The 20,000-nt window shown below is 38.1% G+C and overlaps 2 protein-coding genes across 3 annotated transcripts in view; one reads left to right on the forward strand and one right to left on the reverse strand.

The window, feature by feature from the left end:
- The window catches only part of LOC138006996 (uncharacterized), a 30,975-nt gene extending 18,857 nt beyond the window's left edge, over positions 1-12,118 (forward strand). The window contains exon 2 of the mRNA XM_068853647.1: positions 7,611-12,118. Within this exon, the coding sequence (XP_068709748.1) occupies positions 7,611-9,169 (1,559 nt within the window). The 3' untranslated portion in view covers positions 9,170-12,118. The remainder of the gene's footprint in view (positions 1-7,610) is intronic.
- A 336-nt stretch (positions 12,119-12,454) lies between these two features.
- The window catches only part of LOC138006997 (E3 ubiquitin-protein ligase TM129-like), a 9,117-nt gene continuing 1,571 nt past the window's right edge, over positions 12,455-20,000 (reverse strand). The window contains exons 2-4 of one of the 2 annotated variants that reach the window (XM_068853650.1): positions 18,341-18,491; positions 15,700-16,177; positions 12,455-15,129 (exon numbers count right to left, since the gene is read on the reverse strand). In XM_068853650.1, coding sequence (XP_068709751.1) covers positions 14,872-15,129; positions 15,700-16,177; positions 18,341-18,491 — 887 coding nt within the window. In that variant the 3' untranslated portion in view covers positions 12,455-14,871. Of the gene's footprint in view, positions 15,130-15,699; positions 16,178-18,304; positions 18,492-20,000 lie in introns of both variants that reach the window. The other variant, XM_068853649.1, reaches the window with a different exon arrangement.

Genomic DNA, 20,000 nt, shown 5'->3' on the forward strand with positions numbered 1-20,000 from the left:
AGAATCAACATCAAAGAGGCACTCCCAGGGGTTTTGGGGAAGAAGAGAACATGGCTAATTTAAACTGGGGAACAGAGTAACAATATCAAAATATTTTTGGGAACAAGGGAAGAAAACCAATTTAAATTTTAGGGATCAAAAAGCTGGGAACAAGTTTGAAAGTAATTTGGGGAACAAGGAAACACAAGCAAATATTTAAAGGGAACGAGGACCCCTCTCCACAGTAGGGCCTCATCAAATGTTCTGCCTCTTTCATCCAACAGCTCAAAGAAGTGATTCCAACAATTTTTGCATGACCGACACGAAAAGAAGACTCTTTTAGAGAAATAAATTATTTATAATAACACTTTAGCATGCGAAACAATGGTCAGATGCTTACGAGCACCCTCATGCCTATGTTTGTAAAAAAGCACTATGAAGTATTCCTTGCGGCTGGTTTAGGCATTGTTTCATCTTTCAACATTGGGCAAAACCAAATCACCTCCATTCTCAGAGGGCACTGGGGAAAGAAGCTAGAAGAAAAAAACTGGCCTTAATCCAATTCTCCCAGGGTAATCTTTACAGAATAAGATTATTGAAGGAACACTTTTGAACGCCAACCTTAAGCCCTTTAAAACAAGCGCAAACAATATTAATAGTCTTTAAATTCACATAATGTGAAACAGCATATTTTAGTCTCATATTCAATTAGATTTGGCTGCAATATTCCTTAAAACCATGCAGAACTATTTACCATAAAATGTGGAACATTTCCTGCCTATCTAAATATGCCACAAAAGGGCTCCAAAAAGCAACCAGTTAAGTTTTAAGATAAAGATAGTGTCTCTATGGAGGTCTGAGACAATACCTAAAAATTAAATAATTTGATGTGATCAAGACATTGAATGACCAAGCAATAAACAAACTGCAGTAATGTATGTTAGGTTCACAAAGTTGGAATGAAAAAAAAAAATTCCTCAACTAAAGGTTTCAATATGCATTTAAATTAATTTTCTATCAACAATTCAAGGGACTGACTTTTCACTGATATTGATTTACGTTTCCATGATAAGTTTGAAAGTGAATCTGGCAACCACAGTGCCCTATGAAATGGGAAAACAGCTTTAACAAACCCTTTAAACTAATATTTTACAAGGGAAACCATTGTTGATGCCCTGCAAAGAACAAAGAATAAATTAAAAGAAGAGTTGGTCTGGAGTTTATCCGCAATGGACAGTTGGCTGCATTCACCAGTGTAGAGAACAAACACATCAAGTTTCTTCTCAAGCAACCAGGTGATCAAGGAGCTATTCAATTTCCAAAGAACAATGGTAGTAAGTGTACCAGTACCTGGGTGAATTCGGGTACCTGGCCTGAAACTGAAACTTGTGGAGCCAAACAACTTGTTGAGCTTAGTACTTAAACTGGGCAGATAATTATGGCTATAATTATTGTCCATTCAACCAACAGTTTCTCCTAATTTTGTGTACCATTCACTTGTTGGTTCCTTAATAAAAAAAATCGCTAATTCAATTAAGGATTCAAGTCCTTTCAAATCATCAGTTACTTTGTGCCACCAGGAACAAACGAAAAGATACAAGCACTGAAGAACAAACAAATTAACTGCTCAAGAATGCACGACTTCCTTTGAAACAGCAAAACAGGATCCTCGAGTCACTGAAAAGTGCTACATGCTACGTGGATGTTTGTAGAACGATCGCAAGTTGTAATCACTGAAAGAAAACTCCACTCCAGATCTGATAGACGATGGTCGTGCAAACTTGCCAAGCACGTGGAACACCCAACAGGATTGTTTGACGTTTGGCACAGCAGATGAACGAAAAATTGTTCCCCTCACTTTTCACCTGAAGTTCGATCATGATGGACACACACAAACAAGAGCTGAAAGAACTTCAAAAGGTCAGACGACCAAATGTGATTGACCCAACACTCGTTAGAGCGGCTCAGTTATCGGACATCAAAGTGCTGAACAAAGCAAGGGATTTCGTCGTAAAAATGTTCACTCAGCAACGTCTTCTTCTTCTACAGAATAAAGTTCAAAAAGCGATCCATGTCATAAACTGGATAAAGTGGAATGGCAAATTGATTGTCAGAACAATGCTTCATTTTCAAAGAAGCAACGGTCAAGAGAGTCACAAGAGAAGGCGAGCGAATGTCCACCGATTGTAAACAATTGGCGTGACGTTGGATCACAAGGATAGCACAGTTTTTCCCGCTCGCTGAATTCTGATTGGTCAGTTTAAATTTCAGTAGCTTTCGCCGTATGCAAGGAAGGAAAAGGAAAATACATGTTGTCAGTTTTGCAACCTTCTTTGGGGCTTTTCAGGGGATGTTTTAGAAACCCCCCCTTTAGACCACGCATGAAAACGAGGCTACGGAATAAAACACTTTCTAACTTCGTTTATTATCGACAAATTGTCGCCAAAATAGCAGGAAAGACGTAAATCGATGTTACCCTTGATATCATGAACACGTACCTAACCGCTACTTGTCATATGATTGGTCACGTGACTGAATGAGCATGGCAGTTAGGTTAGTTTACAAAAATAGCTTTTGACCTTTCGAGGTCTTTCGACATTATCCTTACTGCTTCATAAACCTTAAACAAAATGAAAAATGTTAATTTTAGTTCAAACTACTCCGCTTTTGCTGTTACAAGAGGGTAACGTAAACTTAAGCATGAAAATGGCTAGGAGCTGTTCAGCATTTGTAGACAATAGAAAAATCTGACATCATTCCACACTTATCATTACCATGAGACCTTGCTTACAATTTTGATGCAGGCACAGGCCATCAAAACAGTTATTGTGGGTCCCGAAAGACAGACTGTTATCAGTTTAGCGGCCAAAAAGCTCCAGATGGGCCGGAAAAATCTTGATCACTTGATTCTTCGTCCTGGTGAGTTGTTACGTTGTCATGGCGCAACTCCGAACAATTGGGGAATTTATTGAAGACAGCGGAATTGATCTTTGCTGGATTGCGGCTGACCTATATGGCCCTACAACTGTGAAGCAAATAATAGATTGTAATCATTTCAAAAGAGGTCAAGCAGCCCACATGGTTACACTTCAAGCTCTGTTTGCCATGTATCAGAATGCTTTTTTCCATCAAGAGCCAGAATTTCTAGAGCGTCTCCAGAAAGTTGCAGAAGATCTTTGGTTAAAAAAGTGTAAAGAGTGGGGTGCAGAAGGCGCATGCGGAAATGGTTGAAACTATCCAGTCTTCAGATGTCATTACCCCGATGAAGACATTTGATGACAGCCATGACAAGATTCCAGAATTTCAATTTCAAAGATCACAATCGTTGATGCTAGTCCAAGTGTCAGCTACTAAAACTTAAGCCCCTTCGGATGGGGTTAGTAGTTGGATGGGGGACCGCTTCCAACAATGGAGCGTTTCCAAAACGATACAGTTTCATCTGTCGTGTAAACGGCGAAACAGCATCAATTTGAATACGGTCACTATTTTAACGCGAAATTTGCATTGTCAAAATGGTGAATCTCGCACGTAGTGCAATTCAATTCAATTCAATTTTAACTAACTTACACAGAATATTTTGTACATAAAGTTAAAATGATTTTACAATATTGTTTAACAAAGAAGAAGGGAAAGTAAGTTTGATAATATGTTGTTACGGTGTAGAGTTTGGGACACCTAAATATTTAGTAAACTAATCGAGTAGGTGCCCCAAATTAATTACATCATGAGCAAAGTTAAATAACATTTTTTTGTTAAAAAGTATTACTTCTTGTACAAACTACTAACACTAAACTTATTGAACATATTAACGTAAATTACTTAAGAATCAAATCAACGAAAATATGAATCTACAAAAACATCCGGTCACTTTCAAACAGATACAACATTATAATTAGGTACAAAATTAAGTTAATTAGTTATCAGTGTCCTTGTTATACCTGTCAATCATAGAGTTCTTAACGTTTTGACGAAATCTGGAAAAAGGAGTAATCTGCCTTATATCAAGAGGTAATGAACTCCAAAGTTTAGCACCAGAAAAACAAGGAGAACGAAAACCATATTGTGTGGTCTGGACTTGGTTTACAAACAGGTTATTATTATTTGATTGACGTGTATAATATGAATGAACAGAGGATATTAGCTTGAAGTAATCAGCAAAACAAGATGGAGATAATTTATGAAACCACTGATAAACAAAAGAAAGAATTTAAATATGGATTATACCACAAAATTTAAAAGATTTAGGGATTTAGAGCAAGGGTTCTTAATGTGATGCGGGTTCAGAAAATGTCATGACCTTGGCTAAACGCTTTTGCAAAGCGGTCAAAGGATTTAGGTACCGTAAGTAAAAAAAGGATAAATTAGAGAATTATAAAGCATTTTTAATACATCAATGTTAACATAGTACCTCATTTTTGAAACGATTCCTACAGTTTTTGACAGTTTCAGACAAAGCTCATCAATGTGACTTTTCCAAGTTAGATTACCATCAAAAGTAACTCCAAGATATTTAACAATAGATAATTGCTGAATATGTACCCCATTAATTTTCAGATTGAAGGTGTTATAAGATTTCAGTTTTTTAGAATGAAAGAGAATGAAACTAGTTTTTACAATACTAAGTGCCAGTAGGTTGGCTTTCATCCACCCATCTACTGCAATGAGCTCATGATTTAGCTTAAGTTCAAGATCAATCAGGTTCTTGCATGCATAGTATGTATTAGTATCATCAGCAAATAGGTGAAAAGTAAGTGTTTCTGAGGCATTAGGTAAGTCATTAATATATAATAAAAATAGCAGGGGTCCAAAAACGGACCCTTGAGAGACCCTGCAAGTGATAGAAAGATAGAGTCATGACCACTGGCACACACAAACTGTTGTCTGTCAGACAGTGCCGCGCTGGCTTATAAAATCACGACTATGATTTCTTTTTTGAGTTCGCTTTTTCAATTTTCATACATTCTGTTGTCCTTAAATGGAAAAGCGTATCATAACCATAAGCAGAGCAGGGGCGTAGCCAGGATTTTTCAAAGGGGGGGGGGGGGGAGGGGGGAACACTGTGTCAAACAGAGGGTACTCACCAAATTGTGGCGTTTTCGCCACCTCAAAATTGTAGGTTGTTTGCTTAAAAAAAGCTTACAAAAGGGGGGGGGAGGGGTTCACGGGCACCCCAAGACCCCCCTAGCTACGCCCTTGCAGAGGCATTTGGAAATGTTAACTTTTTCGCAACCGCTGGTACGCTCCGGCAAAGTGATGAAGAAAAAATGAAGCGATTCGACCTGGAATAACTCGTGTCCAGTGGGACAATTTTGTGAAAGATCTTTTTTATATAATTTATATATAGGTGTATTCAGAACGGTTATTGCCACATAGGTAAGAACCCCGAGGTTGATTTTCTTGCGCGGTGGGATCTTGTAGTTTGGCACGAACTAGGGTAGTTTCTGAGGTTGCTACTACGACGAAAAGTCGGTCTTAATAAGAAAGATGAAATGTAATCCTCCTTTTCCCTCACATTCTTTACCGTTATATAATTTCAATTATATTTTCCTATTACTATTGTACCGTATCCGTTAATTAAGTCCGTTAAAATCCTTATCTTTAGAGCTGTATCAAGGCACACGCCATATCACTATTCAAATTGTAACGTCTTTGTTAACCGTAGTCATTGCTTGTAAAATCCTGATGAAGAAAGGCAGTGCCTTTCGACATATTGGCTTTTTTCAATATATTCCTTCATCGTTACATCAGCCTTGCTCTTTTTAGCTTTTTAAACCACTTCCAAACGTCAACGATTTTGACACGGCCGGTTTCGAAGTCGTGAAACCGCGTTCGTGTAAACGCTGCCTTATTCGAATACGTCGAAGTCCCCGGTGTTGTGGCTGTCCTGTTCTCTCGAGCAGAGCCTTGTGGGTGTCTATAAAACGAAGACCGAAGACCCAAAAACGAAGACCCAAAACGTGCTGAAACGCATTGTTCGGTCTTCGTTTTGTAGAAATGCCCCCTTCAAACTACAAAACGAAGACCCTCACTAAGAAGCTTTATTTCACGCTGAAACAATAAAGTAAAGTAAAGTAAAGTAAAGCAACCATATTTAACGTCGATAACTCGTAACAGTAATTCAACTGACAAATCGATAGGGTCCTCGTTATGTAGAAATGCCCTCCTTAAATCTTGCACTTTACATTACACTCTATTCAGTTCACTCTGCACAAAACGAAGACCCTAGTATAATTTCCGTAGTCCAGAGTGCTCCTTTCTTGTGAAGACATTTCACTTGTGCTTGTTTCCACTGGCTTGGGAATTTGCATTCCAAAATACTTCTTTGAGCCTGTGGCATAAAGCAATCTAAAAATGTATCTCCAATAAGGCGCAACTCCCTGGATAAATCATCAGGTCCACTTGCCTTGCCAGGTTTCAAAGGGTTGTAACGCGAGCTATTTTTCGACCACGGCTAGGTAGGTTACCTCGCCTACCTGAGGTCCCCCACCTCCACGTAATCAAGCCCTAAAGCAATAATAAAAAGTTTCCGGGGATGGCGCAGTGGTGAGAGCACTCGCCTCCAACCAATTTGGCCCGGGTTCGATTCCCAGAGTCGGCGTCATATGTGGGTTGAGTTTGTTGGTTCTCTACTCTGCACCGAGAGGTTTTCTCCGGGTACTCCGGTTTCCTCTCCCCTCAAAAACCAACATTTGGCTTGAATTGCATTAACTGTTAATTTCGGTTTACAGTGTCCCCAATTAGTGCTCCAGTGCTAGAAGAATAGACACTTAAATAAAGTTCCTTTCCTTTCCGCAAAGAACCTGAAACGCAACTGATAAAAGGCGAAAGAAGCCTTTTATCAAGAACCCAGGCCAAACCGAACCAAAAATGGTAGTAGGAAAACCAGGGGCCCATGGGAAAACTAAAACTAGGAAATTAGGAATCGAACATGCCGAAAGTCAACGCCGCAGATGGATTCGGGGATCAACGAAGTCGGTTCTTGTGTAGTTGCATGCCATTGATTTTTGAATTTTAGATTTCATTCGAACAAAGAAAGCCACCAGTTGGCAACCAGAGGAAAATTCTCTTCATAGGAAACACAACTGTCTTTACCCGTACAGGAGAGATGTATTACACATTACGTTGCACAATCTCATCCATGTCGTACAGCCAAAAAAGTATCATTATTACTTTCAGCAAGCCAAAGTCCAGGAAAGTCTCTAAGTAGGGTGGCTTTATACAAACTATACATGACGAAATTGAGAAATGATTATCGCACTTATCTGGACAATTTAAGCAATTTTCTCTTATAGACACTTGAGACATTCAAATGGCTTCAACAGGATTCGAGCCCATGACCTAGTGAAGCCACTATATCAAATTGAATTGAATTGAATCAGATCAAACAGTAACTTGGATTTTTTTTTTTTTTATGAGGGGAAAATCGGATCGAGAACTCAGAGAAAACCCTCTTGAGGCAGAATAAAGAAACAAAAGATGCAGCTACATATGCGGTTGAGTTCGGGATTCAATCCCAGGCCACAGTCGTGGAGGGGGAATGTTTCTACTACTCCTAATTTACTCTCATGGCTCCCAGGACAAATCGTCTTTTTTTAATGGCATTTACTAACGTATGAATTTTCTTTGCATAGAAAACGGAAAGCAATTGACACATAAGGACATTGATGTATCCCTTGTCAGAGACTTTTTAAGAGGCGTTGGAAGCAAGATTGAAGACCAAGACCTCGATAGTCCTCTGCAACTTTACGTGAACATGCGACTTGTGACATCATTGGGAGATAAAAGTATGGGAGGTAAACTAATCAGAGTTTTTGTTCCTCGAAATGTTGCTTTGCTTTTTTTTCATGCCACTCCAAAAATATTCTTCCCTGGTGCAAGAACAGACATCGCCATATATGATCGAAACAAGAATTTCCTCCTAAGCGAAACGCAAGAGGGCCCCATAGACCAGCAAATAAGCAAAACGTTGGAGTATATACTAAGTGAAACGAAGGTTGAAGATGAATGTGTACCCTTTGTACCGTATCCCTGGAGGGCTCTTCGTGAGGCGATCGTTAACGCTTTGTATCATCGGGGCTATGAACACGAACATGCCGATCCTGTGAAGATCCGTATTTATCCCAGCCATATAGACATCATAAGCTATCCTGGACCGCATCAAAGCCTGAAGAAGGAGCATTTCATGGAAGACAGTGATATGCCCCCGGTGAAAACTAGAAATAGAAGAGTGGGTCAATTTTTGACGCAAAGAAAGTTGGCTGAAGACAAAGGGACTGGTGTAAGATCTATTTTTCGTTCAATGAAAGATAACGGGAATTTCACACCAGTCTTCCAATTTGATGAGACATATTTCCAGGTGCGCCTTCCGGGACATCCCAAATTTATGATACGTGACCTTCTTAAGTTGGTTAACAAACTTTGCGCCAGCGGTGAGAAGCAGAAAGCTGTAAAGCAGCTTTTGGAGTTCCTGCAACAAAACCCTACTTTGCGACACAACAGTTTGTTTGCCAAGTTGTTGGAGCTGCATGACCTTAACAGGAATCACCCCAATGTTCTGCCATATAACGACTCTATTTCCCAACCATTAGAGGGACGGCTGCTTTTAAACGGTGAACTTAAAAATTGGGCTTCGTCACCACCAGTGGATGCCTCAGCTGGGGCTGATATTATCAAACGTCTTGTCGAGAATGAGGCAGACTCTGATGACCTGCAGCTAGCCACAGAAATCGCCGTTGCATTCTTGCAAGAAAAGCACGAAAATACACCATCGGGGAAAGCAAACAACTTGGAGGCTTGTCAGAAAGCGCATCAGCTATTCCAGGCGATGGGTGAAGTTGCTAAGTCCGACGCCTACATTGCTTTTCAATTCGGCTGCTGCAAATATAGTATCTACGTACTTAACCAGAAAAAAAAGAGAGATGAAAAATTGGCACTCGTACCTTATCTTCTTGAAGCTGAAGACTACATCAACGCTGCCATTTCACTGACCAGTAAGGAAAACACACATCATTTAGCAAGGCAAAATCGCCAGCTAGGATACATACATTCTCAACTCACATCAGTTAAGAAATCAACGGTGAAAGATGTCATTGATTACTATGACAAGGCAAGAGTACACAATCCAGACATACCCATCAATCAGACGTTTGTACCATCACAGTTTAGAAACCGGTATAAAAAGGACCCTTGAAGTAGCCAGCTGGCCCGTCTAGAGGAAAGCAGGTTGTGCTCCGAAGAAGTAAACAAACAATCATTGGTTGCCAATCATGAGATCATTTCTGCGGATTTGTTAATTGTAATAAGGTTTTTCTATTTTTAAAATAAGTTAACCTACTCATAGTCATGAGCTTAGACGACACTGTCAGGGTACATATGAATAAAACCAGTGTAATACAAGTAAAGGGAAAAAATGACCAATTATCTGGCTCAGTGTAAAGTAATTAATTTAATTTATTTTTAGCGAGCTTTTGCCTCCTTTAGATTTTTCTCATACATCGTGATTTAAGAACAGTAATTGAAGTTAACGAATTTTGATGAAATTTCATATCATCCTTTAAAAGCCGAATTCACATGCAGGAAATGAAAGTTACAAAATTAAAGTGAGCCCGGCTGAAAAAAATATCCATGCCTGAACGGGATTCATACCCACAAACTGCTTTACCAAGTGAGCTATCAAGCCACTACTGGGAGCTGCGAGTCCATTTCGAGTTCAAGTTATATCCCGTCAAGAGGTGAATGAAATGAATTTATCAATATATGAAATTTCATACATTTCAAGTTAATTTGAATTTCAAAAATTGATTTCTCTGAAACAGTATTAGTAGGCAGAGTAGCATCACGTAACCATTCAACTGATTACTTTCTGCTACAATGATAAGTTTCTTCGTGCAAGTTCAAACGAATCGGTACTTCTTGTGCTCTTCTTAGCCAGAGAGTAGACTGATAGCCAAATTATAGGAATTGCAAGCAAGAACAGTGGCAACGCGACAGAACGATCAGTTGAACGTGCAAAAAAACAGTCGACGCGCTGAACGTGCGCGCCATGCATCTTAGTTCAATTTTTGCCGCGTCGTATACGAAACGACAGTTGGGAGTTTAAGAAATGACGACGGCTAGGGTAACGTCATTAATGGTCAAAAGAGGAAAAAAGATCGTGTTGCGCGTGCTGCACGTGCGGCACGCATTTCAGAACATCTCTCTCACGTACTCGACGAAACAGCAGCGTGAAAGGACCAAATTTAGAGTTTTAACGACAACGTGAGCCATCACTTTTAGTTGTTCAATATGCCTCGCTGGAAAACCCGCAAGCCATGCCAGCGAGACACTTAAATCGGTTTACTAGACTCATCTTTAAGTCTATAAAAAATTACTAAACTTAAGGAAGATTAGGGTTGTATCAGACGCTCATGACCTTGAAGCGTTTCAATTCTGGTTCAGAGCTGGGTTCTTTTTTAGTTTAAAGATTTCCTTATTTGGATGTAACGCAGCTCCCGCATTTTCCCACGCGTGCAGCTTCGAACTTATTTCTGTCCATATTTGGGCATAAAATTGGTGTTCTAAAATCCCCAGCTTTGTTTCCAGGAAAAGAGTTGCAACTTACACGCTTCAAGGTCACGTGCTTCTGGTTGTATGTATCCATTAGTTTTAACTTATGTAAAGAAGGTAGGTTCATTTGCAATCCGATTCAGGATACAATTTTGATTCTTTTAAGGCCGGAGTTCAAGTTCAAGTTCATTTTATTTACACTTATTCAATAACAATACAACAATAATAAGCATGAAAGAAGTAAAAACAGAGCTAACTATACATTGAAGTATCGCGATCTTCTTATAGTTTTGCCTATGCGCGAGCCGTCAATATTTCGTGGTATTGCCGTCTCACTTTTGCAGTCTGTGATTGGTTCTAATGTTGAAATTGACGTCGTTGCACTGAATTGGGTTGCTGACGTACGTAAACAAATACGTTTCGCAGGTAGAAAGAATTGAAATTTCGATCAGGCGCGGGTTAATTAGTTTACAGTTTTATTTATCCATATAAATGATGGATCGCGATACAAAACTAATTGCGATTTTGAGACGGCAATACCACGTTATATTGACGGCTAGTTGGGAGAAAATATATTCCGTATTGGGCTCCGTCGCTTCGCGACTCCGCCCAATACGGAATACATTTTCTCCCAAGTAGCCGTCAATATAATTTGTTTGTATTAAACATAACAAAGGAGAAAGTGTGAAGGAGCCAAAGGAGCCAAGCTTTCGAGTTGGGGGAGGGGAGGGTTACAAGTGGGTCAGTGGAGGTTATACAGTAATTATAGAAACTAGTTATGAACCTCTGGCTAAATTAATCACATGCCTAACTGTAAAGTAGAAAAAGTTTGTATTCTTTTTTTTTTTAACTGTCGAAGGAGAGACACTAAATTTCATAGGTATTGCTTACCAGGTCTGTGATGCCACCACTCTAAAGGCTTGCCAGGCCATAATTAGTTCTAGCAAATGGCCTGTACAGGTTTTGATTAGTGGCATACCTGGTATTACAATTACGTACAGCCGAAGCTGGTTGAACTAAATCATCATAGAGAGCAGGAGGTATGTCCTCTTTGTGATATTGTATTTTATGCACAAGAGTGTCGACTTTTAATTTAAAAATATTCTCAAACTTTAAAATTTCTAATAGTGTATAGTACTGTGTGGGACTTTCTCTTTTGTTTGCAAAGAAGATGCAGCGAATACAGTTATTTTGACTTATTTTGATTGCATATAACTTAGTTTGGTATGCGTTACCTTAGCTCATTAATCCATACGTTAAGATACAGATATACTCATAGGCACATAATCATGCCTATAAGTAAGCTTAAATAAAATTCCAATGTTTTTTTTTTGTTATTTTGTTGTTAATGTGCTGGAGCTGAGCATCCCATTTTCGGGTGCTCCTCAATAAAGACACCCAAGAATTTAATCTGGGACTTTTGTTCTATACTATACAAACTGTTATTCTGATATGTTTTCTTCTTAGGTGAAGTAATCATCATGTGATTGGTCTTCTTAAAATTAATGAACAGTATATTTGCTGCAAAAATTTTAAGACCTCTCCAAGTTCTTCATTAATAACTGATTGTAATTGTTCGGGGTCTTTTGAAGAATAAAACATATTTATATCATCTGCAAACATGCTAAAAGTTAATTTATTAGAAGACCTAGGCAAATCGTTAATTAATATACAATAGAAACAACAATGGACCTAGAGTCCGTATTTTTGCTAAGAAGCATTTTCTTTTTTTTTTTTTTTTTGAAAAAAGCTCTTCGGAACTGAGAATAAGGACTATGCAGTGACGACCCAACAGCAACAGCAACGCGAAATAATAACAGTAGTGCTAACAACGAGGAAACGTCTGTTGCGCGTGGGTTTAACATTTCTCACCGTGAAATAACCAAATGAAAGGGTTTGTGTTGAAAAGGTATACACACGATCAAGAATAGTTTAATCTTCTTTATTTCACCGTTTATATTACTTTAGTTATACAATACTACATCCACATTTTACAACGCTGGAACAAGATGGACTTTTATATCGTAAAATAGTTCGCTCAAATGTTATTTTGAAGTGACGCCCTAGCTCGTTGACGATTCCGCCGCGGTTGCAACTCCCTGTAAACTTTGAGTTAAAGGAAAGCCTTTGACAGTCATATGTTAGATTTTCCACTTGTGCATTTCACTTCCTATTATTGTTGTAATTTAGGTACTACAGTCGAACCTGTATATAACGGCCACCCTCGGGACTTGAGAAACTGGCCGCTTAATAAAGGATCACTAAAAATACTCACTGGGCGTGGTCTAATGTCAATTTTAATGGCGTATCATACAAATACACTTCACGCAAGGAAACAATAGAACAATCAACACTCTTTCAAGCGATCTACTGGCTTTAAATAAAGTTCAGTGCCAACTTGTAACTCAACGGTGTAATAAACGTAACATTGACTAATCTTTTTTTTTGTTTTAAATTTATTTAAATTTTAAAACTAATCTTCTACGGTATACAGTTACTGCACTGTATTTCTATGACTGACAGTTCACAACAAAATATCTGATTCCGTCATTTCATAGTTGTTCAATGTGTATAAATAACGGAAATGTTTCTAATTAAAAGTAGCACAATAGACAACAAAACTGTTCAAGTTAAAGTAGTAATAGGGTAGGATCAATTACGAAGTCTTAAAAAAGTCGGACATGTACGTCTGGCGCTTCAGCACTTGAAACTTTTGTTTGCAGAGCAAGTCGTTAACTGTCAATTTTGCGGGCATTCATAGCAATTGGAGCGGCTTTAAACATTTCTCGCCTTTTTGGCTACCAAATTATCGGCGGACGTTTTGTAAAACATCCCACTGTTGACTCATAATCTGATGTGGCTCACTTGGAAAGTTCTTTCTACAGCTAAAATATGACAAAGGAACTTCTTCACGTCTATTTTTATATCCGTCGGTACCATGCATACTTGAGTATATGGGAGCCAAAAGTCGATGGGATGTATGCATTGAAACGAGAACCGCAAAATAAGGAAGACTTAATACTGTGGCAATTGTTCCCCCAAAATTATGGAAATCTAGTGTTACACCGAGAGTTACAACATCTGGACGTGGCAAAACCGCTTCCAAACCATATTCTCACCCTAATGAAATGATGGACGATTATGAAGTGATTGCATAGGTACCTAAGTTGATGGCATTGTGGCTAACCAAATTTTTGAAACGGCCTACAAACAAAGGGAAAGTTACGGTGAAAGGGCAAGAGAGTTAACAGAGGTGGAGGTTTAACTTATGACCTCAAAATCCCTTGCGAGTACAGGTTTGAAGGCGATTCATTCTCCATTACACAACAAGCTAATTGAAGAGGAATTTCTATCTGAAGAGTGAAGCATATCTTCAAAGGGATCATTTTTTTGCTTTTGTGATTTTGTACTGTACTTAAGCACATTGCGGGCATCTGCAAAGCGTTAACGACACTAAGGAGCAGTTTACAGTATCTTTGCAAATGATATTTTTTTATAGTGACGATGGATTACATTTTAAAAACAATAAAACACCACATAAAATGACATACGGCTTAGATTCCGTTCAGGGGTGGCCGCTTAATACAGGTAAAAATAACGAAGAAAGACAAACATGAGACTGCCACAGGGTGGCAGCGGCCGCTTAATAGAGGTGGCCGCCTAATACAGGTAACAAATAAGGCGTTTGTATGAGCGAAAAATCGGGACTTTGAAAACTGGTCGCTTAATAGAGGGTGGCCGCTTAATACAGGGCCGTTATATACAGGTTCGACTGTAGTACCTCTTAATCCATGTAATCTTAACATTAATTTTTGATAAAGGAAATCATACTCTATCATACATATGCCGCGATGGCATCCCTCTTTCAAGCAATCGAATGTAAACTCTCATTGTACCTGAAGAAGGCTGGAAATCATAACCAGTCTTCGCTTTGTCTTATCACTCACAATACCAAAGAAAATGTAAAGAAGATAACTTACTTCATGCAAGATTTAGTTGTTTCACTTTGAATAGGGGGATGTGAGCTGATGTATCAACTGGGACATAAGATAAGATTGGAGTAAAACTGAAATGATGCCCAAAAACGTACGGATCGGGTTACGTCGAAATCCATACCTCATGACTTAATTTCAGCCTTATTTGTTCGTTCAATGTCCTTGTCTGATGATAGAGATTTGTCATTTCCAGTACTGCACCATAATATACCCGGGGCAGCGTCAAGGGTCAAAAGTACCAACCACGGATTTTAAGGTCCCACGTGTGATCCATGTTTCCGAGGGTTTAACACTTGTTCCTTCCTTTGACTTGATACTTATGAATTCCCTTTAATTTTGCAATCAACCAATATCAGTTGCTTCTGGAAATCAAGCAAACATCCAGCATGCAAAACTTTGCGCGGCACGTTGGACAGGGAGATGTACTGGCCAGCCACCCTTCAGGCTCATGTTGATCTTGTCGACTTGCATACCATTTCCCCATACAGTCAATACACCACATTGGTCGACAGTAACAAGGTACACACTCTCCTTCCCCAGCTGTAGCACACAGCTTCCGAAGTTTGATGTCTGCTGGTGCTTGCATGCATCCAATGCACGGCTCAGGATCCTTTTGTTTATAAGAAACAGATGGTAATAAACCAAAGATTTGTTGATGATAAAATTATTCAAGGCCTTTTTAGAATGACAATCCCATTTGCCTGTCCCTTTTTTTAAAATTTGATTTAGGTTTTACCAGAAAGTGGCCAAAAGCGTGTGCGACAAAGTGTAGTTACTCCGCAAAACTTGAGGGCACCACCTTTTATGAAAACAGAGGGGGAAAATGAGGTGATTTTTTTCACCTCATTGACTTCAAGGGCTGTCCACACATCAGGAAAACAATTTCAATAGGTACAGCTGTAGAACATTATTTTAAACTGGTTGTTTTATATAAAGGTTCTTCCAACCTGGAGGTATGGTAATATTAAGAGGACGATACCTCCTCTTTTTCATTTTTTATATTAAGGTTGCCTTTGAGTTTTGTGTATAACCTGCAATAAAATGACCAAAATTCAATTACCTTTTAAAATTCTTACGTTTAATCCTCTAGTTTAAACTCTGATTCTCTTAGTATAGCTCTCACTTTGAGAAAGATTCAGAGGTACTCATTTCCTACCCTGCAACAGTACGAATAACAAACCTCTTCTCCTTCTTGTAGCTGGTATCTTTCATTTTGAGATACTTGCTCCTTGAAGGCATCGATAAACCTGTCACTAAGTGACTGATGTATAACAACATTCCTAGCATTTCTTATCGGTGCTTGCAACTTTTCTTTCAGGTCTCCATAATCCGTAGAATTGAGTCTGATTACAAAGGGTTTAACCCCAGGGGTGATGCTTGCCACTCTTATGTTCAGGAATTGTACAGCCACACTGCTCTCATGTGAGATGTCATGGTCCTCGGCATGAATGATTGACAGGTGGACATCAGGTTGATGGGCAATGTCAACTTTATAGGCCGAGCATTTTATTATCCAAGAGTCTGTAATGTATAAGCTTGTACCACCAATTATGGAGGAGAATTTTGTAATCCGTCGGAATTCTATGTTTACACTTGAAGCCACTGCTCTCCAAGGGCTGCCATGTTTTAATAAGAGCTGGGCAAATGGATGTTTTGACCTGCAAATATCAATGTTTTAATCACCAAGATGTCATTGATGTCACTGACTGTTACAAATGTGCCAACTACAGCATTATTGCCATTTTAACAAAGGGGCTCTTTTGTAACAGTAGGCACATTTGAAAAGCAAAAAACGTTTTCTCAAAACATTATGTTGCCAAGAGCATACTAAACTTTGAGATTGTTTACATGCAGTAAAGGATTCAGGACTGATGCAGTATAAAAAAACCAAATTTCTGAACAAAAAGCAACAACTAGCCCGTGGGGGAGGAAAGAGAGCTTGCACAGGTCTCTCATAAATTTTCATTTCTACCATGACTTTGTTACTTTACATGAAAGATATGACTAGGATAGGTTGTGATCCACTGGAATCAGCTGTTTCATCTCTCCATCTGCAGCCAAATTAATTATGGGCAAACCAGAATGAGGTTTCCCAAATTAAAAAAGAATTTTCCAACAGCTGGAGAGTGCACGCCTCTTTAAAATACCATACACATAAAATCAACAGTGGCACCACTCAAGCTTTTGCAACCATTTCAATGTGGCTGGATACCTGATAAAAAAGGTTTATCACCCAAATAGGGTTAAACTAACCTAAAGAAGAAGTTGATTGCAAAAGAATGTAACAAAGGACTAACTTAAAGAGAACTTACTGGTATATTGACATTATCAGGGACCTTCAGATCAAAGGACAAGGAAGAGTATGCGTTTTCGATACTGAGCATGCACATAAGGTTTGGAGGCTGACATTTTTCAAAGTGCGCGCATTCAAAACGGAAAACACATACACTGTACTCATAGTAGGCCTTGTCCTGCGATCTAAAGGTCCCTATTATATTATTACATGACTGACCAACATTCACTCAGAAAGGAATGTGACAGAAAGACAGCAGTACATCTTAATAATAATTTGATCATTATTAATAATTATTATTATGCTTAAAAAATAATATTATTATAATCAATATTACTTTAAGCATAAAAATAAAAATTATAATTATTATTATTATTGTTATTATTATTGTAAAATTCAAATAGTAGAAACTGGAGACTTAAAAAGAACATGTCAACAATACCAGGGCTTGAAATTGCAACCAATACAGTCGCATTTGCGACTGAATTTTTTCCCTTTGCGACTAAAAAATCTGGAGAAGTCGCAAATTTGCGACTTGTTCTCATCTTCGCTCTTTCGAAACAAAAGAATTAGTAGCAGTTGCCACTTTGCTGCTCTTTTTACTAAAATAAATGAAGAAATGACAAAATTATTTTGTTTCTCGCCTTGAGTTTTCTTTCAATCTGAAGATAGCGTAATTGTAGCTTAATTTCGCTGCGATGTTGCGTGCACAACTCCATTCCTTCAATATCATTCGCCATTTTCAGCGGTTTACTTCAACACAAGTATTGTGGGCTCATATTTTGTTTTGCTACACCGCTGACAACACAATGCAGCGCGATGATTTTGCGACTAAAATTTTCGAAATTGCGACTACATTTTCGTATCTTGTCGCAAAATTGCGACTGGATTTTTTCGCAAATTTCAAGCCCTGAATAATAAATCAATAATAATAATAATAATAATAAGATTTATTTCTATAGCACAAATTCAACAATACAGTTTTCAAATGCGCTTAACAACAAGTATATTACAAGATATGTACACACTTACATGTAGTCTAATAAAATATATAAATGTATATAAAATATAAAATGGTACTTGAAGCAAAAATACTAGAGGAATAAGAACTAAACATAAAAATAATTATAAAATTTAATTTAATCTAATGTCTGTTCTTGAATAAATTAAAGTTATCAATCTGCCTTATAATCAATGGTGATGTATTCCACAGTTTAGGTGCGGCAGCAATAAATGCCGGATCACCAATTGTAGCCAATTGTAGCCGATGTTTTAAAGTTTGTTTAAATCAAGCGTGTTAGACAAGTACCGTGCGAACATGTTAGGACCGTGCCGTGCATGTGCGATCACCTCATTCACAATTTATTATTAGATATAATGTAAAATGACTGAAAAGTCAAAGCATTCACGTGGGTGGTAATATAATATAATAATAAAGTCAAATAAGAGCCAGAGGTAAAGCTGTACTTTGTCTTTTCACCCACTAACATACATTGCTCTGATGGAATAAAAGACTTTTTCAGCGTACCAATATTTCCAAGACCAGTATCGTGCACAAAGAGCACCACAAAGTGAGATACTCAGGCAAAGTAGAAGAGATGCATTTTCAGCAAGTCCTGTCCTTGCTGGTTCAAATAAATGAAGATCAGGTGATACCAGTCCCAAACAAATGTAATAACCTGAGACAGAAAAATACCAAGGTGACATACAATTCTATTTACCTCACACAGTATGAGAGAAACAAATCTAAACTACATGTACCAATGAATACACTCAAAAGTTGCATTTGTGCCAAACACTATCTCTCCCTTCAAGAGAAAAAAAAAATGATGAAATACTGTAATAGAGAATATTACATGGCTGCATGGGGATACCAACTACACGTAATTTTTTATCTTCGAGTGCTGATAGTATCAAGAGGTCAGAGATAAATCATGATAATTGGAGATTGAGCCATAAAAATCTTAATGTACATGTAAACAGACACATATTACAGCACAATAGTATCTTATGATGAAGCTGGCCAGGGTAAGCTTGCTTTTTGTTGGCTAATCTTGTCAAGTTACCGTGACGATACCCATGTCCTCACATGTGAAAGATACAGCTGTAAAAATAGTATCTTCACTGTATGTGGTGATGATATTATTTTTTTGGTAAAGAGGAAAATCCTCAGCTAGCACTTCATCAGTATCTAAATGTATATACATGTACATGTAATATACACTGGAAGACTTTCAACTACATACTACCTACATGTATAATCAGTGGCAAAAAATATTGGGATGGCCACCTTTTACGCTTGGTTTTCTTACTTACATTTTTGTATTTTCAACAATTACCCCCTCTCCCCCAGAACAATGTTGCCAATCGTAAACAGGCATTTCTTAGTCCAACATTGATTCGGGGGAGGGAGACTTCTATTTTGAAGCTTCTAGTGGGCTGTTTTGACAGTTTTGATTAGTTTACGAAGTCTGTGAGGTTTTCAGGCCCATCCTTTCATTACTGTCTCAACTACTTTTGCCATCGATTTGTACATATAGCATCTCATTATTATCAACAGCAAACCAGAGTAGTACAGCAAAAAGTAATGTAAAAGTTATCCTTGCACTTATCTGGACAATTTAAGCAATTTGTCTCTTATAAACAGCTGGAAAATTTAGTGGGATTCAAACCCATGACCTCTGTGTCATGCTGGTGCAATGTTCTATCAACTGAGCTATGAGCCCAACAAATTTACCTGTTGTTGTACTAACCTGCAACATCTATAACAGACAAATGCTTAAACTGTCCAGTTAAGTGAGAGGATCACTTCTACATTTCGTCTATAACCCAAACTTCTAAATACATTTCTTTCATTCATTGAGTCCTTTCACGGGAACAAACATGCCCAACAAATTGACCTGCTCCCAACTGTGTGGCTTCATAGCTCAATTGGTAGAGCATTGCAAAGGCAGCGCAGAGGTCGTGGGTCTAAATCCAGTTGAAGCCACCGGTAGACCACACTTCAAATAATAATGATAATAATAATATATATTTTTTTAATAATAAATAATAATCTTTATTTGCCAAGTAAAACTGAAAATAGATTACATCAAAAAAATGAAGGGTAATTCTTGAAAATTGAATATGTACAATTACAAAAACTGTCTTATTAATAACTAATAATAACAGTTTTCATTAATAATAAT

The sequence above is a fragment of the Montipora foliosa genome, chromosome 6 (assembly GCF_036669935.1).
Source record: "Montipora foliosa isolate CH-2021 chromosome 6, ASM3666993v2, whole genome shotgun sequence".
NCBI lineage: Eukaryota > Metazoa > Cnidaria > Anthozoa > Scleractinia > Acroporidae > Montipora > Montipora foliosa.